The sequence below is a fragment of the Esox lucius genome, chromosome 4 (assembly GCF_011004845.1).
Source record: "Esox lucius isolate fEsoLuc1 chromosome 4, fEsoLuc1.pri, whole genome shotgun sequence".
In the NCBI taxonomy this organism is placed as follows: domain Eukaryota; kingdom Metazoa; phylum Chordata; class Actinopteri; order Esociformes; family Esocidae; genus Esox; species Esox lucius.
The window spans coordinates 381408-405436 of record NC_047572.1 but is presented as its reverse complement, the minus strand read 5'-3'; the positions used below and the strand labels follow the sequence as shown (position 1 = coordinate 405436).

At 37.6% G+C, this 24029-nt stretch overlaps 1 protein-coding gene across 4 annotated transcripts in view; it reads right to left on the bottom strand.

Annotated features, from left to right (window-relative positions):
- pcdh1b (protocadherin 1b) overlaps positions 1-24029 on the bottom strand; it is a 353309-nt gene that overhangs the window by 6641 nt on the left and 322639 nt on the right. The window contains exon 6 of one of the 4 annotated variants that reach the window (XM_029119485.2): positions 9762-9801. The exons of the other annotated variants lie outside the window; for them this stretch is intronic. Within the exon in view, the coding sequence (XP_028975318.1) occupies positions 9762-9801 (40 nt within the window). The remainder of the gene's footprint in view (positions 1-9761; positions 9802-24029) is intronic. 4 annotated transcript variants of the gene reach the window in all.

Below are 24029 nucleotides of genomic sequence, written 5' to 3'. Positions count from 1 at the left end.
CACAGCCAGGTCAATCAAGGTATGGATGGAGGACCACCAGATCAAGACCCTGTCATGGCCAGCCCAATCTCCAGCCCTGAACCCCATTGAAAACCTCTGGAATTTTATCAAGAGCAAGATGGATGGTCACAAGCCAGCAAACAAAGCCGAACTACTTGAATTTTTGTGCCACGAGTGGAGAGCATGCCAAGACGCATGAAAGCTGTGTTCAGGGTTATTCCCCCAAATATTGATTTCTGAACACTTCCTAAGTTAAAACATTCATATTTTGTGGTTGAAAAATGTATATGAATTTGTTTTCTTTGCATTATTTGAGGTCTGAAAACAATGCATCTTTTTTTTGTTAGTATGACCAGTTGTTATTTTGAATAGTAAAACCAGAGAAACTGATAATTTTGCAGCGGTCTCTTAATTCTTTCCATAGCTGTATCATGTATACTTAATTATGAAATACAGGCCCGGAAATAATTGGACACTGACATGTTGTTATTTTGTCTGTTTACCAAAATGTATTCAAGCTACAGTTAAATAATGAATATGGGCTTAAACTGTAGTCACTCAGCTTTAATTTGAGGGTATTCACATCCAAACTGGAGGAAGGGTTTAGGCATTACAGCTCTTTAATATGTAGCCCCCTCGTTTTCAGGGACCAAAAGTATTTGACTCAAAAGCCATTTCATGGACAGGTTTGGGCTATTCCTTTGTTATTTCCTCATCAATTAAGGAGGTAACAGTTCTGGAGTTGATTCCAGGTGACATTTGCATTTGGTAGCTGTTACTGTGAACCCACAACATCCGGTCAAAGGAGCTCTCAATGCAAGTGAAAATCCTTTCCATGGTAAAGAAAAATCCCTCCATAACATCCATGTGAAGAAAACTCTCCAGGAGGTAGGTATACCATTAACCAAGTCTACCATAAAGAGAAGATTTCACAAGAGCAAATTCAGAGGGTTTACCTCAAGGTATAAACCATTCATAAGCCTCAAAAACAGAAAGGCCAGATTAGACTTAGCCAAAAAACATCTAAAAAAGCTAGCCTAATTCTGGAACAGTATTCATTGGAAAGGTGAAACTACGATCAACCTGTACCAGAATGATGGGAAGAAAAAAGTATGGAGAAGGCTTGGAACAGCTCATGATCTGAAGCATGTCACATCATCTGTAATACACGGTGGAGGCAGTGTTATGTCACGGCCATGCATGGCTTCCAATGGCACAGAGTCACTAATGTTTATTGATGATGTGACAGAAGCAGGCAGATTCATTCTGAAGTGTGTAGGGATATATTGTCTGCTCAGATTCAACAAAGTTGATTGGATGGCGAAAGCAACCCAGGAGTTTTTTAAGGCAAGAAAGTGGAATATTCTGCTATGGCCAAGTCAATCCCCTGGTCTCAACCGGATCAAGCATACAGGCAGAAAGATCCACAAACAAACAACAACTGAAGACAGCTGCAGAAAAGGCCTGAAAAAGCATCACAAAGGAGGAAATCCAACGTTTGGTGATGTCCATGCGTTCCAGACATCAAGCAGTCTTTGCCTGCAAAGGATTCTCAACAAAGTATAACATTTTTTTATTTGATTTATTATCATTTAAATATGTCCAATTACATTTGAGCCCCTGAAATAAGGTGCCTGTGTATGAAAATGGTTGCAATTTATAAACGTTTCGTACAGTACTTTTGTTCAATCCCTTGAATTAAAAGCTGAAAGTCTGCACTACAATTGCATCTTGGTTGTTTCAATTCAAATCAAAAGTGGTGGCGTACAGAGCCAAAATTATGAAAATATGTCCAGGCCTAACTGTACGTGTATCCACTTTAACACCACTGACATATTTAGTAAACTACATTCTTATAAAATACTCTTTAAAACACAACAAATGTGGTTCCAAAATGATACACGTTAAGTATACTACTTTGTTTACTTGAGCAAACAGTAATTTTGTAGGGTTATCTATCTTTGACTTCCTTTAAAAGAAGAAAGTGAAAGCTAAAATTACAGATAATACAAAGTTAAGACTAAATGTTGCTTGTGTATGTCAGTTTGAATAGGGTGATCATGTGACTGCTGTTTCCATTTAAAAATGGGAGGTCATGCAATTACAATTCTGAATTGTATTGACCACCTTTGCCCATATCCATCTGTGGTAAAACGTCCCCCACTGGGAAGCTTGAGAGGTATGGAGCCTATACACATCCATGACTGACTGTTTATGACTTATGTAATTTACTGTTATACATACCACTCATTAAAGAATATCAAATAAAACTCAAATTATACATTAATTTGAAGTGAATGGTTAGCAGCTACACACTTTTAAACAATAAGCAGAAAAAATAAACAGGATTCACATCTTAAGAAGTTTGACTTTACATTGTCATAAGTTCCATAGAAACCATTTATGTCATCTCGATCACGACTACCTGTAAACACGTCTCATATCATCAAAGTCAGTCACACCATAATTATACCTTTGAGTACAGTGTCGACAACATATTCTGGTCATATCTAATCAAGCCAACAATTTCAAGCAGTCCAAGCAATTCCGCTACTCCAGATTGAGGTGAGTAAGATTCAACAGAAAGTTGTACTTTAGCTATCCATCTCGTGTAACAGCTATGTAGCTAGCCAGTTACAGCACTTAGTTAAATACCGGTCACAATATTATGCACAATGGATAAATAAACCTAGGAAAACATATATAGACGTTTGCAAATTTACCAGACCATTGAATGTATTTTCGAAACTACGATTAGTTTCTGGGAACTAATCTTTAGGAGTTTCTCTGAGGGACGTACAACGCTTTTTTAGAGGCCATGTATTTCCAAGACAGTTCAGACAGATCATACGACAAAATCCACAGCTGCTGCATCCGCAGAACATTCCAGCTTGTTTGCAACGCACAGAAACCAGTCTTTGTGAAAGGAGACATAATACTTTATCTGAAAGTTCAACATTTAGCTACAGACTAGCACATACTTTACTTTCGGTTCGGTTTGTATTTATAATTTGTTAATTGCCATTTACCACGTTTCCATAGCCTATGGTGTGGGATCTACATAATAAAATTGCTGACTTGGACCAAAAATTTAAGCATATAAAGTTGAGGGTGATTTTATTTTACATTAAAAATAAATGTTGCACTAGGCAAAACAAATAGGTGGTCTTTGTGCTGCATTGGGGGAGGAATACATTGGCGGGAATAACACTCCAAAAACGGTATGTAGTTATACAAACCTGTACATTGGTTAACACCTTGTTGCTGATTTAAACAACTTGTTGACTACAAAAAAGAGGTTAATCTACAGTATTGCTTTAACACATTTATTGAAGATGTACATCAACTGTGAAAGGTTCCGTAATGCTACTTCCCAGTGAGCAATTGATAGCGGCCCGCCAGCGTTCTGCTGCGTTTTGCTGCTCTTCTCTTGAACTCAATTTGCATAAGCTAATTTGAATCTCAGATGGCTTTCCACCACCGAAGAGAGGGCGTGCGCTGTGATTTGCTGTATCTGCTTGTGTTGCCATTTTCTTCCAGCAGACATGCTATTGTACCCCTTTTATTCTTGTACTGATTATTTGTACTAACTTTATTTTAATATTGTTAAACTTAGTGTACAGAATTTTGGTCAACATTGGTAGTTTATAAATAATATAGACTTTGACTTTTGCACTATTGCTTGTGTAAAGGACCTTTGTGTAGATATGTACAGTAAACACATAGAAACAGCCATCTCTCACCATTGCTTACCATAATATTTTCCTGAAATAACGGCCATTTTACACTGCATGGTACTGGCAAAACTACTCGCCTATAGCCTCGACTAATGCTTCATGGGGGACAGTTGTTTACTGTGTTTAAACACTGCTGTGTTTTGTAGATGGCGCTATAGCGAATGTGAATTGCACATAAGGCAAGAAAATCAAAATTTTTAAAGCTAGGAATCCCACGCTGTAGTACCGTGAAAACTAGTAGGATCATTTTAGTGACTTGGTTCTTTCGTTCAGGAACAGGAACAACTCTTTTTCAAAGTGTGTATGGTATAAGCTATATGCTCTGAATTAGACAAAGAACATGTGGATTATGACATTGTTTTACTACAAACAAACGAAGATCAAGATTTGTTTAGACATCGGACTGAAAATTATTGAACGCCAAGTCACCTACATAGCTATGGTGGGTTCTGTTCTACGCTATTATAAATAACTAGCGTTAAGTGGTTAGGTTACTGAGTAAGAACGTAATGACTGTTTTGTATTAAACAAGGGCTGTTTGCAATATTCTATTAACATTAAAATTCTTTAGTCAAAGTCACTAGAAGCTGAACGCAAGTTCCAAGCCATTGGCGGGAAAACAAGTTATAGAAACTGAGCTTGAAAAAAACAGCATTAGCCTGAGATGAAATACCTACAGTAACCTTTGTTTCTTCGTGTGTCCACAAGTTTGGTTGCTTACTATTTTTTATTTCTTCGTTTATCCTCAAGTTTGGATGATTTCTTTGCATATCAACAGTTGAAAAGGTATGGTAACATCGTTAGTCTAAATCGTGTTTCCTAGTGTATCAACAAGTTAGAATGTTATAATATGTGCTTATTCCTTGTAATTTTTATCAACTGATACGTAACGTTAGTTAAATAGTGTTTCTTTTTGTAACGTTATCCACTTCATGTGGATAACGTAACTCTTGGCAGAAAATTTAGCTAGACTAGCTAAACCTGCACTTGTTACAATTCCATTACTGAGCTGTCTTTGTGTATCCACATTGTTCTTAGCTAGCCTGTGTATGTCTTATGCTGCCGTTTTTTTAAACCACTTTTCTAAACATTGCTTTCAGGTGATGACGTTTTCTGTAGTTTTGTTCCCGGAGGAGGATGACTGTGTGGCAGTAGTTCCAGCCTATGGCTCAAAGGAGGACTTTGCTACTGGCCACCACACAGCATCACCAGCAGGAAGTCCTTCAGCTACGACAAGTTTACCAGAACTTGTTCAACACCTTGTTCAACAGCTCATCAAGCATGCAGGTGAATTTGAAAATGTAATAACAATTTGAACCTTGGAAAGAAAATATTATTTGCAGAGCAAATGCTTACAAAACCTTAACTTTTCCTAGACACGTGAGAGACCAGCCATGTGTATAGCCAGAGGAGCGAAAATCTTTCCAGTGTGGGCCCCTACCACCCCAAGGACCCACATCTACACCACAATACCCTGTGGATTACAGCCTTGGAGGTATGTGAATTACATGTTGATCTTGTAATTGCTGTAATGTTTACTTGGTTTCACCCTATTTACCTGTTCACCAACTTTTATGTTTATTTTTAGGATGGTGCAAGCACAGTACTCCAAGGTACCAGAGAGGTACTCCAAGCCACCATGGAGAGGATTGCTACATAAGTAAGTGTGGGTTAATTCACTTAACCCAAATGCTTAACTTGTTATTAAAGCATGTTGCTTCTAATATTTTTTGTCAATTTCAATTTATTTTTAAGGGCAAGAAGGCAGTGGTTGGGGGAAGTTTTAGATCTGCACATGAAGGTAAGAATGAAAATGTTGGCGGACACTGCGATTTGAGGTCTGATTGTAAAATAACCAGATATTTAGATCTTCCCCAAATGTTACTTTCAGAACATTTGGAGAAGATCAAGCTGGTGACTGAAGAGAAGGTCGAGCTGAGGGCACAGCTGGCTCTACAATCAGGTAAAAACAAGACTATATTTACGCTATCATCTTGTCTTCATTAAACTGCATTTGTCTGAACGTGTGCCATTTACTAAAATGTAATACTGTATAGCCTTTCTGAAATTACATGTATATGGGAGTTTTATTTATTTCACTATTAAGCTATTGACATTTCATTGTGCTTTTTAGCTTCTGATAAACATCTGACTGTAGAGCCAGCTGTGCCCTCAGCTTGACATTCTCTTCAATCAGGTAAAAACAAGACTATAGTTGCGCTCGCATGTTGTCTTCATGAAACATTTTATTTGTCTTGAATTTCATGCAATTATCAAAATCATGTCAGACCATTTAAGTACAATATTTGATTACTGTATTACAGGAGCCATAAGGAAGAATCCTTCCAACCGGGATGCCACTGACGAGGCTGTCCAGAACCAGGTCCCCAGGTACCAGAAAGGGGCAGCTGACCGTGCAGGTTGTACAGTGTTATATATATGATCGCTTTATCCTCTTAATATATTTATAGCTCTGTGTGAATGTTCTTAATTCTGACTGTAGTTGTAGTGTTATGCCACCATTCATAAGCTTATTGCACAGATGTATTTATGATATTCAATAACTATCGATTGCTGCTAGGTCATACTTACAGGTGCTGGTCATACAATTAGAATATCATCAAAAAGTTGATTCATTTCAGTAATTCAATTCAAAAAGTGAAACTTGTATATTATATTCATTAATTACACACAGACTGATATATTTCAAATGTTTATTTGTTTTAATTGTGATGATTATAACTGACAACTAATGAAAAACCCAAATTCAGTATCTCAGAAAATTTGAATATTACTTAAGACCAATACAAAAAAAGGATTTTTAGAAATCTTCCAGCATCTTACCACACCCCTTTTCTGTCTTTATATACTGTTGAAATGACATGTATCGAGTCAAAGACTCCTCGGATGATTATGTATGTAAGCGTTTGACGCGTCTCTCATATTTGCAAATATTAATAAAACTGTTAGTATGTGCCCAGAGAACTTCGTCTCTGTACTTCCTTCTAAAAGAGTTCTGATCGATAAAATTACCATCACAGTTAAGTCATGTGTTGTTTTATTTTTTATATCTAACATTTAATTAAGAATACTAAAGTATATAATAATTGCTACAACACCACACTGATTTCTCAGTTATTGAATGGAAAGGGAGAAACATTGTATTTTGGACAACCTGGACAGATCAACAGAGGGACATCAAAAAGCAGAGATGGTGCAGCCAGAGAAAGGTATGTTTATGAATGTTTTGAAAGAAAAACATTTTCAGATATTTTTGTATTTCTCTAGGAAGCAAAATAAGCTAAATCATTTTTGCTCTGTTTGTGCCAAAGAAAAAATTGCTTGTGCTGCTGTAATTTTTTAAATATTAAATAAAATAGTGTAGGTCATTCTGAGGTTAATATGAACAGGAACAACAATTCAACCAAAATGGTCTCCTTTGTTTGTGCTGGTTTGTGCCGTTAAAAGTTTTGTTTGTGCTGATGCAGTGTTTTATATACAGTGGATATAAAATGTCTACACACCCATGTTAAAATACCAGGTGTTTGTGATGTAAAAGAACGAGACAAAGATAAATCATGTCACAACTTTTTCCACTTTTAATGTGACCTATAATGTGAACAAACTGAAATCTTCGAGGGTGAAAAATGAAAAATAAAAACAATACAATTACAATAACATGGTTGTATAAGTGTGCACACCCTCTTATAACTGGCAATGTGGCTGTGTTCAGAATTAACCAATCACGTTCAAACTCATGTTTACACACATTACACACCTGCCATCATTTAAAGTGACTCTGATTAATCACAAATAAAGTTCAGCTGTTTCCTGACATTTTCTTAGTTGTATCTCAGAGCAAAAGCCATGGTCTGCAAAGAGCTTCCAAAGCATCAGAGGGATCTCATTTTTGAAAGCTATCAGTCAGGATAAGGGTACAAAATAATTCCCAAAGCATTAGATATACCTTGGAACACAGTGAAGACAGTCATCATCAAGTGGAGAAAATATGGCACAACAGAGGCATTACCAAGAACTGGACGTCCCTCCAAAATTGATGAAAAGACGAGAAGAAAACTGGTCAGGGAGGCTTACAAGAAGCCTACAGCAACATTAAAGGAATTTCTGGCAAGTACTGGCTGTGTGCTACATGTGACAATCTCCCCGTAATCTTCATATGAATGGGGTAGGGTGGCAAGACGGAAGCCTTTTCTTACATAGGAAAACATCCAAGCCCGGCTGAGGTTTGCAAAAATAAACATCAAGTCCCCCAAAAGCACGTGGGAAAATGTCTGATGAAACCAAGGTTGAACTTTTTGGCCATAATTCCAAAAGGTATGTTTGGCGCAAAAACAACACTGCTGAACACCATACCGACAGTGAAGCATGGTGGTGGCAGCATCATGCTTTGAGGCTGTTTTTCTTCAGCTGGAACCAGGGCCTTAGTAAGGGTGGAGGGAATTATGAACAGTTCCAAATACCAGGCAATTTTGGCACAAAACCTTAAGGTGTCTGTTAGAAAGCTGAAGATGAAGAGGAAGTTCATTTTTCTGCACGACAATGGCCCAAAGCACACATCCAAATTCACAAAAGCATGGCTTCACCAGAAGATTAACATTTTGGAATGGCCCAGCCAGAGCCCAAACCTGAATGCAATTGGACATCTGTGGGGGGATCTGAAGAGCACTTGTGCTCAATCTGCGTCACTAACTTTTACCAACCCAAACGAAGCACAAACGATTTAACCTATTTTGACTGAATTTGACCTATAAAATATCTAAAAGATGAAAGCAGCACAAACACTTTTAACAGCACAAACCAGCACAAATGATTAAGCTATATTTTTGCATTGGGTGGGGACCATTTACACAGGTAAAATACCTTTAATCGTTTGTGCACTATTTGTGCTGCTGTCATTTTTTTTATATTAGTCCTAGACCAAGGATATTTTATAGATCATTCCGGGCTACAAATATGCTAAATTGTTTGTTTAAATGAACAGTAAAATATTCTTTAATGTCAAAAAAATTATAGCAGCACAAACTAAAATTTGAACAGGACAAAACAGCACAAATGGACCACTAAGGATTGAGCCTATTTTTAGTAATTTGGATTTAAGTGACTGGTGACGTCTTCACCCCTTATCAAATGTCTAATATTAAAAACACAGATGCAGCACAAACACATTTTAATGGCACAAACCAGCACAAATGAAGCACAAACGAATGAGCCTATTTTGACTAAATTTGGAGCATGCTGGGGGGCTGAGTGACATCATAACCTAAAATTAAATGTCAAATATATAAATACCGAAGCAGCATAAATGGAAATTTTAACAGCACAAACCGGCACAAATGAAGTACAAACAAACAAGACTATTTTGGTTGATTTTGGAGGATGTTGGGGGCTGAGTGACCTCAGAATGACCTACACCATTTTATTTAATATCTAAAAAATGACAGCAGCACAAATGATACTTAACAGCACAAACATAGCACACACAAACAAGTCTATTTTGACTCAAATTTGAGCATGTTTGGGGCTGACTGCCGTCATCACCAGTAATTAAATGTCTAATATATAAAATACCGAAGCAGCAGAAACGGAAATATTTACGGCACAAACCGGCACAAACAAAGCACAAAAAAACGAGTCTATGTTCGTTGATTTTCGAGGATGTTTGGGTACTGAGTGACCTCAGAATGACCTATAAAATATTATTTAATATCTATAACATGATAGTAGCACAAAAAAAAGATTACGACACAAACCAGCTCAAACGGAGCACAAATGATTGAGCCTATTTTGCAAAGGTTTTGTGTTGGGTGGCGGGCCAACTTTACGCAGGTAAAAGAACGAGCGGTAGACACGTAAAACTCGAGGTGAAAAGAGTGAGTGGTAGACACGCAAAACTCGGCTAGAAGACAAAATATTTATAAACACAACATTGAGTTTATTGGATGGACGAGACTAGTAAAGCAAGTTCGCCAAGCTAGCCAGCTGTATGCTATTTGCTTAACTCACCGTTTTCTGCACACCTTTAGATTCCAAAGCCTGACTTCACCTAGCATAAAAAAAAATCATAGGTAACATGAATTTAGTAAATATATTCAACATTCCCTTGAATTATTTAACATTCATCCGCTTACGGTATAGTGGTGTAGGCTAGGCAGTATAGCAGGCTATATATTGCTTCATTGTGACTGACTGGACCACCACACTACCACTTTGACTAACAACAAACGTGTGAAGGAGCACATGTGATCAAAATGATTTAAAGGTAACTTTTTAAATGTAATGTTATATCATCCTATGTATTTTGGCATTTTAATAGTACTTATAAAAATAATGTTCAGGTCAATTTCTTTAAACCAAAAAATACATATGTAAAAAAATGAATACACGGGTATTCGAATATTCGACTATCCTTGGGCATCCCTACTTTTTAAATGCATTGGAATTTATTCTAACACTTTTGGCATCCCTTAATGTGAAGAGTATAACTTGCTTTAATGTTTGAAAAGCTCTAGATTTTCATGATTCAACACTGGGGAGAACAAGTATTTGATACACTGCCGATTTTGCAGGTTTTCCCTGTAATTCTTATCATAGATCTAAAACAAAAATCCAGAAAATCACATTGTATGATTTTTAAGTAATTAATTAGCATTTTATTGCATGACATAAGTATTTGTTACATCAGAAAAGCAGAACTTAATAGTTGGTACAAAAACCTGTTTGCAGCAATTACAGAGATCATACATTTACTGAAGTTCTTGACCAGGTTTGCACACACTGCAGCAGGGATTTTGGACCACTCCTCCATACAGACCTTCTCCAGATCCTTCAGGTTTCGGGGCTGTCGCTGGGCAATACGGACTTTCAGCTCCCTCTAAAGATTTTCTATTGGGTTCAGGTCTGGAGACTGGCTAGGCCACTCCAGGACCTTGAGATGCTTCTTACGGAGCCACTCCTTAGTTACCCTGGCTGTTTCTTTTGGGTCATTGTCATGCTGGAAGACCCAGCCACGACCCATCTTCAATTCTCTTACTGAAAGAAGGAGGTTGTTGCCCAAGATCTTGCGATACATGGCCCCATCCATTCTCCCTTCAATACGGTGCAGTCGTCCTGTCCCCTTTGCAGAAAAGCATCCCCAAAGAATGATGTTTCCACCTCCATGCTTCACGGTTGGGATGGTGTTCATGGGGTTGTACTCATCCTCTTCTTCCTCCAAACACGGCGAGTGGAGTTTAGACCAAAAAGCTCTATTTTTGTCTCATCAGACCACATGACCTTCTCCCATTCCTCCGCTGGATCATCCATATGGTCATTGGCAAACTTCAGACTGGCCTGGACATGTGCTGGCTTGAGCAGGGGGGACCTTGCGTGCGCTGCAGGATTTTAATCCATGACGGCGTAGTGTGTTACTAATGGTTTTCTTTGAGACTGTGGTCCCAGCTCTCTTCAGGTCATTGACCAGGTCCTGCCGAGTAGTTCTGGGCTGATCCCTCACCTTCCTCATGATCATTGATGCCCCACGAGGTGAGATCTTGCATGGAGCCCCAGACCGAGGGAGATTAACTCTCATCTTGAACTTCTTCCATTTTCTAATAATTGCGCCAACAGTTGTTGCCTTCTCACCAAGCTGCTTGCCTATTGTCCTGTAGCCCATCCCAGCCTTGTGCTGGTCTACAATTGTATCCCCGATGTCCTTACACAGCTCTCAGGTCTTGGCCATTGTGGAGAGGTTGGACAGGTGTCTTTTATACAGGTAAAGAGTTCAAACAGGTGCAGTTAATACAGATAGTGGCCCTCATTTATCATTATTGCGTAGAAACGGGCGTATATGTTGGCGTAAGATTTTGCTTACACTCCTCTCATCGCCTGATTTATGAAACTGTGCGTACCTTTAAAATCCAGGTGTACGCAATACCTTCCCTTGATAAATGCCGCGGCTGAAAACGATCGTCATTAGAATAACACGCCCCTATATATTCAAGTCTCCGCTTCCCCCACGCCCTCATTTTACGCCATGGACACACGGAAGACGGCAAAAAAGAGAAACTTCTCTGACGTGGAGATTGAGACGATCACCAGGGAGGTAGAAAGAAATAAAATTGTTTCATTTGGCAGTTTAAATAGCGGAATAAAAGATGATGATGTGATGTGGAGTACCATTCATTCACATTAATAACTGCATGACAATTTGTAATATTCGTCTTATTATTTTATGATTTTTATCAATGACGTTTATTGTTATTTAGAAGAAGAATGTCGTTATTATTATTATTTCTATTATTGTCTAAAAGAAGAAGAATGTCATTTTTATTATTTTGTCAGTCTGAATTATATTTTGGTAATTCAAAGCCTTTTATTACTGAACCCAGTCCATGCGCAACTGCCGGGCCTAACCCTGAAACGTCATGTAAAGCGCACAGACTCGCATCTGAAGGAATACATATAAGTCAAATCCTTTGGTAAAGTCACACAAATGAAACCTTGAAGTCCATGTTGCACAAAAATAAACACTGAAGTTTGTAATTATGTTGTTGTTTTTTTTTTTACAGTAGGTCATAATATATCACATCTTTTAGTTTGTCAGTGCGTTAGGATTTTCTTTTCTGCGCTATTAAGGTTTCATTTCTCTCCGCCATGTCCATGTGCAATATGTTGTTGTCATCCATCCACCAAAGATCACTCCAAATATAACTATTAATACTATTTTATTTTCAGTTTACATCTCAATGCACTGGCATAACATCAGTGCACGAGGGAACAGCAGCAGGGGCTGAGTATACGGCTACACATTTTTTACTTACATTTTTTACAAAATAAAAGTCCTGTCTCTTCACACATGCGCACAATTAACTCTTGCACAATTTTGGGTATACAACAGTCAGTATCATAATTAAACAACATAATATAACATAAATGATGAGAACATATAACTCAACATGCTTATTTCCGCACTAACTCAAAATGTGCGTACACCACCTCCTGAGCTGGCGTAGGATTTGAGAGTGCTGTACGCCAACATCCATATTGATAAATCTCAAAGTCACCGTGGTTTTGGGTGTACGCCAGGTGTACGCTGGAAATTTGGTGTACGTACTTTTGATAAATGAGGGCCAATGAGTGTAGAACAGGAGGGCTTCTTAAAGAAAAACTAACAGGTCTGTGAGAGCTGGAATTCTTACCGGTTGGTAGGTGATCAAATTACTTATGTCATGCAATAAAATGCAACTTCATTATTTAAAAATCATACAATGTGATTTTCTGGATTTTTGTTTTAGATTCCGTCACTCACAGTTGAAGTGTACCTATGAGAAAAATTACAGACAAGTAGGAAAACCTGCTAAATTGGCAGTGTATCAAATACTCCCCACTGTATGTACATCTGGTTGTATGTAGTGAATTGAAGCTTGAGCTAACATTCCGAAAAGGAAATTCAAGAAACTCATCTGTGGTGTCGGCTTATTATATATTTTTTTACTGTGGTTCCCTTCAAATCTTACATAAGTAATTACAGGATAGAAGAAACTAGCACTTGAGACATGTAGTAAAAACAAATGGCCAATCGGGTCATGCCCCTATGTTTAGGACATTTGCTCAAGCAAGCTGCATAATTTGGTAAAGGGCCGGAGGATCATGTTGCTCCCAATCAAAAGTATAATTTAATTGGGTCTTGTTTAAGGTTATACTAATTGGCACACTGCAAGGAAATGGTTGGGTGAGGCAAGAGGAGGTCCTTGGTATGCTTTGCGAGGCTAAGATCAATATAGGCTTTGATAATAAGACATTTCATTATTAGGCATGCAGATCATCAGTCCCCATTTACAACTCACATCATCAAAAGTAGCATGAGACTTGGCTTCAGGTAATCTCTTGTTGTTAGTAAATGTTTTTTTGAGGTCATCAGTTTTGGTGTACTAATTGAACCCGTTTAAGAAAGTTACTAATTTCATTGTGAAAGTCAAGAAGTACTAAGTGCTTAAATAGGTCAAAAGTATTGCAATGCCATACATACCCATGCACACACACACACTGTATATGTGAAAATATACTGTTCCTAATTCAAAAACAAACCTTTAATGCCTAACCTAAAGTCTAACCATAATTTAGACCCTAAACATAACACAATGTTTTATAAAGCATTTTTTGTGAGAAAAAAAGATCTACTGATAATACCCTGTTAACTTCTAATCACACAAACTTCATATTCAACAGGCTCTAACAGACACTGGAGACATTTTAAGGTAGAGTGTCCCTCTTCCTCTAACGGCCTTATCTTCACTCCAGAGGTTCGGTTAACCCCTGGGACCCCTCTACAGACTTCTGCAAGGATAAGTCTCCTGGTCTCCTCTCACCAACCCTATATACACTCCTCTAATTCCTCCACAATTCTCTTTCCAAACTAATTAGATTCAACAGTTGCTGCTCGGCAAGATGTCAGTGTAATAAAATGGAAATAATTTCACGATGAGTATCTGACATTTTCGGCTGTCGACTAGGGTAAAGAATGGAGACATATTGGGCTTTGCCTCTTTCTATGAGATATGCTAACGTAACTCATGCAACAAGGGAATTCCTATCCTCCCATAACTCCACACCTCAGTTTATGTCACTGAGGAAATAAATGAAATTCACCTCAAATAAAGAAACCATTCTTCAAAAAATTAAATATATAATTTGTTTAATTTGTTTAAGTCCAAATGTGTGATTTAAAATTTTAACCGGGAATAAGTTTGCCAGCAACCTGTCTATGCTGAATAGGAAAATGTCAATTAAGTTTCTTTTTTAAATGACAATTGGTCCATTAATCTGTAATGACAATGGCTGTGGCACTGCTTATGCAGTCCAACTGCTCCCATATAATTGCCTTACTCTTTCCATATAAGTAGCAGTCAATGTTAAGAACACATCCCTATTCACTATATGATAGCATACATTTGGGTGAACATGCATTATTTCTTTGTCAAGCAGTAAGCTGCAAGTAAGTTTCATTGAGTGGTTTGCCTCATGTATCCTTTGCCTATGACCAATACAAACTTCAAACACACACACAAACTGTCAGCATTGCTGTCCATGATGACAGTGCATTAATTTAGATTGAGGCCACTCTTGTCTCTGGTATGCACTAAGATCACCCTCTGAGAAAAAACAATACAGGCAGCCCCAGCACTCCCCCTAATACTCTGAGTCAACTGATAACAAACCACTACCTTGCCTTAACGCTGCCAGGGTAACTCTCATCCAGATGGTCCAGGTTGACAGATGTGTATGTGTGCCTGAGTCAGTGGAGGCTGATGAGTTGACATTGATCTAGATCTGAACAACATCCTTTTTATTGGACTTTTAGAATATCCAGGATAAAACCAACCCACTCTGTGTCACTTCACATACTGGCCAACATCACTCAATGGTGCCACACATTATATTTAACATATTTCAGACAATGTTATTTAAAGCATACAAACCATAGCAAATACATATATTTCTGCACTGGCCCCCAGTGAGAATGGAACCCATAACCTTAGCATTGCAAACACCATGCTCTAACAGCTGAGCTACAGAACAGCTACATAGCCTCCCTCCTCCCACTGCTTATTCCTCTTTACCCTGACACTGTTTCCACTGCCTCCATCTCTCCCTCTGACCCTGTCTGCTTATGTGAAAACCTTGCCAAGTCTAATTAAACTTTGGGCAGATTAGAACTTTGCCTTGTCAGTCTTTATTCATGCTTAAACAAGTTATTACTTTTTGGGAAATTAAATTAGCCAGCTATTAATTAATCGGCACACTGCTTGGAAAGTGGATGAGAGAAGGAAAGATAGAAGAGAAGGAGGTGAAAGTAGACAACGAAAGGAACAATAGGAGAGTGTAAAAGTGGGTAAGATGGAGGCCTAAGGAAAGGATGACATTTTTAAGGAGAAAGAGAAAATAGGTATAAAAAAGGTATAATTCTCATTAAATACACTACCACCTGGCCTTTTCACTGTCTGACCTGTGACATTGGAATGACATTCAACAGCCAATGTGACTGAAAATGTGTTTCATTCAAATCCCATGCTGGAAAATTGCTATGGCCACATATAACCCTTACACAAACAAGGGTTTCCAACCAAAAACGGCAACCGCTGGCACACAAAAAACAATTCCACACAAATCCAACAGTGATTTATTTAATGGCACATTTTTGGAGGCTGAAACAAAGCAACACATTGCAAAATAATACATGTATTTTCTTTTTTGCACCTGATGCCTATACTTGAAAGAATTTTGGGTGCTCGGTACTGTACTTTCCTACGTGCTTGTTTAATATGTTCTTTGGTGTGCCGTTCGTAACATCAATGTACTGACTGACATATTTAAAATGAGTCGCAGATACTCTCATCCAAATCCATTTCCTACCAAGTTCTTGGTTTCTAAACAATGAAAGGGGAAAGAGTCACTACCAGTATTCTCTGTGAAATAACAGAAATGTAATGGCTCGCACCAATCTATGAGGTTATCTTCGCTTGTCTCTGAGTGATGACAGAATATTACCCAGTGAAAACTTTGTCAGCTGAGTCCTTATAACAATTACAATTTGTTTCCAAATGCTTGGCTTGGTTAATTAGAATTAAGCATAAGAATCTACATCCTTACAGATCAATAGCAACCCCATCCAATCAATGTTGTCGTGCTAGCAGTTGATGTAAATGACTGTCTACTACTGTACATGAGAAACAGATATACACTACCAACTTCCTTTGCTTATGGATTAGTGGCATGAGAACATTCACATTCAATATTGAATGTCTTATTTCATTGTTACCCATTTGATTTTAAGCCTTAGGTTTACTACTGACAATTGCTTGAAGACCGATCTATTAAGGTTTCAAGATGTTTATATTTTGAAATTTATATTTTGAAAAAAATAATTGAGTAAAATGCCAAAATAGTCTCTGAGTGTATTGTCTTAAAAATTTCACAAAAGTGTTAAACATTTTAGTTTAGGACCAAGCGATAGTAAGTTACATTGCAATCTTGAGTAATGTTACCATTAGAAGAGAATAAGGAACACTTGGTAAACTACCACATAACATTCTATTTAGAGCTGTAACTACAGATTTTCAAAAGAAAGTTGCTTGTTTAAAAAAAAGTCTAAGTTTGACATTCACAATAGTGCTAAGATACAACCAATAGCAATAACCTAAGGCCAGATCTAGTACAATAAGCAGACCAGTATATTTTATTCATTAATATATCAGATTGCTTGTTGGCCTGTGTAAGATGGCTTGTGATTGCGTTGAATGCATAAAATCCTCGTAGGAGGAACATGACTGTTCTGCCTGTCAAATAATGCTTATGGAGGCGTACACTGTTGTATGGAAAGTGGAAATACAAAACCAAAAAACTGAGTAGCTCAGTTGCTATTGTAGAAATGCAAAAACATTTGTGACTTCTGAGTTCCGCCAATCAATTTCTTTCCCCCCAGTTTTACCAGTGGTGTTTTTTGATTCAAGCATTGTTCCAGTGAAAGTGGGGGAAAAAATGCATGCTCGGTACTGTAAGTTGTGTTAAATCATCTGTTAAATTGTGTAAATACTCAAGACCAAGTCAATGGTGGGAATTCTGATTTTTAGGTGCTTAATATCCTGGTAGTTTTCTAGTTCAATTATCATGTTTCCTCACACTCCTGACTGCTCACATCTGGTTTCTCATGTATAAATAGGCCACTGGTTAGTGTAAGGACTCAAACCAGCCCCTGAGACCAAGAGAGACATAGAGCTGATTTATTTTAGTTACTAACTTACCCAGGCCAGTCTTTTAAGATCACATGCATATATACAGTAAAGATCTGACAAGATGCAAAAGGTCTTTATTTTAGAAACGGCAAAGATTATAAAAGTAAATGTAGGATAGAGTAGATAACACTGACAGAAGACATGAACACAACAGTAAAAAAAAGTGGAACTTAGTGTATCTCGACATAGAGAAACCTCAACAATGTGTGAAGAGAAACTTATTGACAACAACACAATGGCAGCCACAAAGCTTGCATTCACTTACTGTCCATCAAATGGGGATTGTACCAAGGCTCAGGGTCACATATATTATGCAATTTGAGAATGATAGTTGTTTGGATTGTACCCTATGCATATGACCATTAGAAACTTGCAACTTGACAAGAAAAGAAAATGGTAGCAACACAACATGGCAGCAAGACAACATTGTAGCAATTGCACTTGAGACAACACTGTTAGGCACAGACAGCAGCATGAAAAACTATATGGTAAAGCATAAAAGCATAAACACATCACATGAAGCAGGTGATCAAAAGGGTCAGCAAAAGGGTTCATAATTAAATTATTATTAAGTGAATTAACATATTTGACATTTACATTGTAATAATTTAGCAGACGCTTTCATCAACCAAGTGTTAGTACATTAATTTTAAAATAGCTTGCTTGGACATTCACACAAATTGCAATTGGATAATTCATTGCAAAATAAAGCAATCAGAACATATCATGTGAGAGCTCATAATTTTATAATTCCCACTTTTATGACATGAAAGGGTTCAATCAAAAGAAGATTCTCAGTATTGATCATTGTCATGGCAGAAAACAGAACAACCCAAACATAAGTCATACAAACTTATACCGCCTTTGCAGTATGTAATGTTGAAGGGTGTTGCTGACAGATTATTAATGTGGGATCCATCACAATCACCAGATAACACGACTGTTTAAAACTGTGCAACACTATTTATTTGCCAATATTTTACATGAAAGTAAGGAACAAATGTTTTTGTGCTAGGGAGACAAAGTAATTTAATATCAACAAACCAGGTATCAGCCTTGTAACAGCAGCAGCAGATGACCGTGACCAAAGCAAACAATTCATTGTTTTTTTTAAAACTTTAAATGTTGTTCTTCATAAAAGGCTTAGTTTTATTAGCTCAACATCCTCAAGTTTGTGAGCTAACAGAAGTTAACTGCAGAAGTTAACTGGCTCCCATGAGACACAAAGGAAATTCAAAAGCAAAGCACAATAGTACTAGAAATTATCACATAACTATTGCTTTTTTTTCATCTAAAGTAATTAACAAAAAATGGTACCGCAAAAGCTTTTTTGGCCACAGATATCACAAGAAAGTCTGTCAAAATCTGGAGGCTGAATAGTAATTCAGGGTTAATCAGTAAAGTAGCTAACAGCAGAGTCAGTGCTAGAAGAAATACAGGAAAGTGAAAAGGGGTGCTTTTTGATTTTTCTGTGGTTCAGTTGGAGGTCTTTAAAATAAGGTAACTAGCATATAGGAAGATCTATATGGAGTTTTAGAATTGCAGTAGGCATCCTAGATGGGGGACTTAGGCTGTAAAGATTTCAAAAATAAACCTGTCATCAAGGTATACAAGGATGTCCTGATTACAAATAAGTACAGAATGATGTGTCCTACAAGAAGCATTCATGGAAAATCTGTAGAGTTTTTGTCATTAAGCTTGTTCTGGAGGCAGATCATGCCAAAGGCAGAGCTGTCTGTATTCAGATACGACTATTCATTAAAAGACTCACCAGCCATGATAAAACATTTATAGCATTCTTTTTTATAGAAGTAACTCTCTTGAGGCTGTGTTTGTTCATATTTAGTATAAAGACATTGGGGTAAAACAAGCTCATAGTTTGGGTTTTGATAGTATAGAGCACTGTATACTAAGCTCATATGTGTTGTTCTTCTATAATACATGTAGAAATATAATCAATTTCTGTGTCCAAAAATACACATTGCAACTCCACATCTGCCATTTTTGCTGAGGGTTATGTAAGGGTAAATGTTATGGTCTTGGTTTCAAAACAAGGTTGGGTTAAGGTTTAAGTTTAGAGTAGGGACAAGCACTAACTGTAGTTAAATGTCCTCACTGAACATGCAGATTGTTTGAAATGCAAGCTCAGCCCTCAACATTGAGGTTAAAAATGACATCATTTCTGCATTGGGGGCATATTTGCCTCCAGAATAAGATTCATGACAAAAAACACCAACAAGCATAAATCTGATAGTTGAATGTTAAACAAAATCAACCCCTTGAGAGCACCTAACCTTCTGATTTACATTCTCCCCACAAAACCTTATGAACTTCATTTTTTTAAGTATTCATAACTGGGATAAGCAGGAAAATGCAGTGAAAACACTATGGAACAATACCGGACAGATCACTTAATGTTGTTTTCCTTGGATTTTAGGAACTGCAAACAGCTAATACAAAGCATGATTTTGATCTAAACTTACAAAAATGTACAGAATGTGTGGTTAGTACGTTATGTCTTTGTAGGTCAGATTATTCATGAGACAAATATTAAAAAATAGATCATCATTTCATGTCTGTTTATCTGATTATCTGATTACATGGATTCTGAGCTTAGTGTAGAAATAAAAATATTGCGGACCAGGGCTTAAAAGCCTGTGAACTTGCCTATGAATTGGCACAATGAAACAACATACTTTTAATGAATGAATAATTAAAACTGATAAGGAGCCGTATGTAAAGGTATTTGTAATGTAAAATCTCAACATACCCCAATCTTCTATATTGCAATGATCAAAATGTACGTACAGTGGGGAGAACAAGTATTTGATTCACTGACGATATTCCCACTTACAAAGCATGTATCATAGGTACTCTTCAACTGTGAGTGACAGAATCTAAAACAAAAATCCAGAAAATCACATTGTATGTTTTTAAAGTAATTAATTAGCATTTTATTGCATGACATAAGTATTTGATACATCAGAAAAGCAGAACTTAATATTTGGTACAGAAACCTTTGTTTGCAATTACAGAGATCATACGTTTCCTGTAGATCTTGACCAGGTTTGCACACACTGCAGCAGGGATTTTGGACCACTCCTCCATACTTTCTCCAGATCCTTCAGGTTTCGGGGCTGTCGGTGGGCAATACAGACTTTCAGCTCCCTCCAAAGATTTTCTATTGGGTTCAGGTCTGGAGACTGGCTAGGCCATTCCAGGACCTTGAGATGCTTCTTACGGAGCCACTCCTTAGTTGCCCTGGCTGTTTCTTTTGGGTCATTGTCATGCTGGAAGACCCAGCCACGACCCATCTTCAATTCTCTTACTGAAAGAAGGAGGTTGTTGCCCAAGATCTTGCGATACATGGCCCCATCCATTCTCCCTTCAATACGGTGCAGTCGTCCTGTCCCCTTTGCAGAAAAGCATCCCCAAAGAATGATGTTTCCACCTCCATGCTTCACGGTTGGGATGGTGTTCTTGGGGTTGTACTCATCCTCTTCTTCCTCCAAACACGGCGAGTGGAGTTTAGACCAAAAAGCTCTATTTTTGTCTCATCAGACCACATGACCTTCTCCCATTCCTCCGCTGGATCATCCATATGGTCATTGGCAAACTTCAGACTGGCCTGGACATGTGCTGGCTTGAGCAGGGGGGACCTTGCGTGCGCTGCAGGATTTTAATCCATGACGGCGTAGTGTGTTACTAATGGTTTTCTTTGAGACTGTGGTCCCAGCTCTCTTCAGGTCATTGACCAGGTCCTGCCATGTAGTTCTGGGCTGATCCCTCACCTTCCTCATGATCATTGATGCTCCACGAGGTGAGATCTTGCATGGAGCCACAGACTGAGGGAGATTGACCGTCATCTTGAATTTCTTCAAATTTCTAATAATTGCACCAACAGTTGTTGCCTTCTCACCAAGCTGCTTGCCTATTGTCCTGTAGCCCATCCCAGCCTTGTGCAGGTCTACAATTTTATCCCTGATGTCCTTACACTGCTCTCTGGTCTTGGCCATTGTGGAGTGGTTGGAGTCTGTTTGATTGAGTGTGTGGACAGGTGTATTTTATACAGGTAACAAGTTCAAACAGGTGCAGTTAATACAGGTAATGAGTGTAGACCAGGAGGGCTTCTTAAAGAAAAACTAACAGGTCTGTGAGAGCCGGAATTCTTACTGGTTGGTAGGTGATCAAATACTTATGTCATGCAATAAAATGCAACTTTCTTTATTTAAAAATCATACAATGTGATTTTCTGGATTTTTGTTTTAGATTCCATCTCTCACAGTTGAAGTGTACCTATGATAAAAATTACAGACATGCTTTGTAAGTAGGAAAACTGCAAAATCGGCAGTGTATCAAATACTTGTTCTCCCCACTGTATTTAGCTTGCTATGTTTTGCACGCACACGCACGCATACACACATTCATGCACACTCACACTACAGCTACAAAACTATAAACTCAAGTGAAAAATGAAAACAATCATTTACATACAGTCCTTTTCTGATTGACCTCACAGTATAAAATGAGAAATGAAATCCTTTAAATAACTTCAAGTTACAGTAACAAACACCTTGATGAACATTATAAATATATATTAAAATTAAATGTTACAGTGACACCAAAGGAATCTTTCTGACAAAAAATATATTAAATTAACTTATTTATAAAATGAAAATCTATATTTTTAAGAATATTAAGCAAAAAAAGATGGAAGAATATTTTCCAATTTTGAACCCCGAACTTCTCCAACCCTTTGGAATTGTTATAGAAATGTGTTGAACTAATGTGTTAGTGCGCTGTCTTACCTTCCTATAGTTCTACTCAATGGAATTGCCATCACAGAATATAACAAAAAATATAAATTCTGCCAGAGAAGTTAATACATTTCTAACGCCCTGTTGCCTGTACCACTTTGAAGGTTGCTTATAGGGCCACCGAAGGGAATGGTATCTTATAAAGAGGCCGCCTCAGTCTTTAAAATGTTCTCACTATTCTAATATCTCCAAAGAATCATATTTTTTAATAATGGAAATAATATCTTTCACTGTGAAAGCTAGAGCAGCCTTAAGAGTATGAACTTAACTCCAAGTTACAAGTGTAATCGGTGTGAAATGGCTAGTGAGTTAGCAGTCAGCACTGATAGCATTTCAATCGGTTACTTCACACACTGGGAACCCAAAGCTGATGGTAATGGTGCTTCACTGGTGTTCAGAGGATCACTGGTTTGAGCCCTTCATGGGGAGGTTGGAGAGCGGAGGGAGCAAAGCTGTTACACAAGGAAATACCCTCTTTGTGAAGGAAAAGGTTATGTTTCTCTTATATCATCTCATGCCATGACATTTTTGAAAAGCCTAATGGAAAATGTAATGAATAGAGAAAGTGAATATTTCAACAAAGAAAACATCACAGTGTCTGCTATGCTGAAACATATGGGTGAAAACATAGGTTGCTTAGGATCCAAACTAGGTGATAAACTCTGACTTGAAATAGACATCAATAAGGGAGGCAATAAGGGAGGCATCAGGTAGCTTAGTGATTAGAGTATTAAGTCAGTAATCAAAAGGTTGCTAGCTCGAATCCTGATGGAGAATCTCTGTCTTTGAGCAATTAATTTAAACCTATTTGCTCTTGTAAATCTCTCTGAACAAGACTGCATGCTAAATTACTAAAATATAAATTAAAACTGCAGTACAAAATTAATATACTAGCTATAAAAATGTATGTACTAGCTATAAAAATTATAGCCAGTACAAAATTAATGTACAGCTATAACACTGAATAATGTTATTGTATATTTCAAAGATACATTCTAAGTTGGAATGTTTGTATGTCTCCATGTATTAATCTGTGTCCTATGAAATTATTCTATTTTTAAAATGAAATAATTATCTTATAAAAGAACACAAAACAATACAACACTTGGTGGCCCCCAATTACACACCCAGCCTATACCAACACTTACCGCCACACGTATATGCGTGTCTTTGCATGTGTCGGTGTGGATGTGCATGCATTCTGTAATTCCTGTAACAGGCCAGCCTGTCCAAACTGAATAGGGCCCCAAACCTCCCCACCATTGCTTAATTTGACATAACAAAATAATCTTTATACCGCAAAAACTATTACAATTACAGGGTGAGCACATCAGTAAAATTACACTAGCAAACTGATAGTAAAAAAAAATGGAATTGTCTCAATTCCATTAATAAACTACATCTAGTGTGAAGAGACACATACTACCGTTCAAAATGACCAGAGACAAAATACTTCCTTTTGAAACTCATCAGTCTATTCTTGTTCTGAGAAATTAAGGCTATTCCTTGCAAGAAACTGCGAAGTAACTGAAGATCTTGTACAATGCGGTCTACTACTACCTTCACAGAACAGTGCAAACTGGCTCAAACTCAAATAGAAAGAGGAGTGGGAGGCTCGGGCACACAACTGAGCAAGAAGATAATGACATTAGAGTAACTAATGTCCTTCCAATATCCAGCAACTT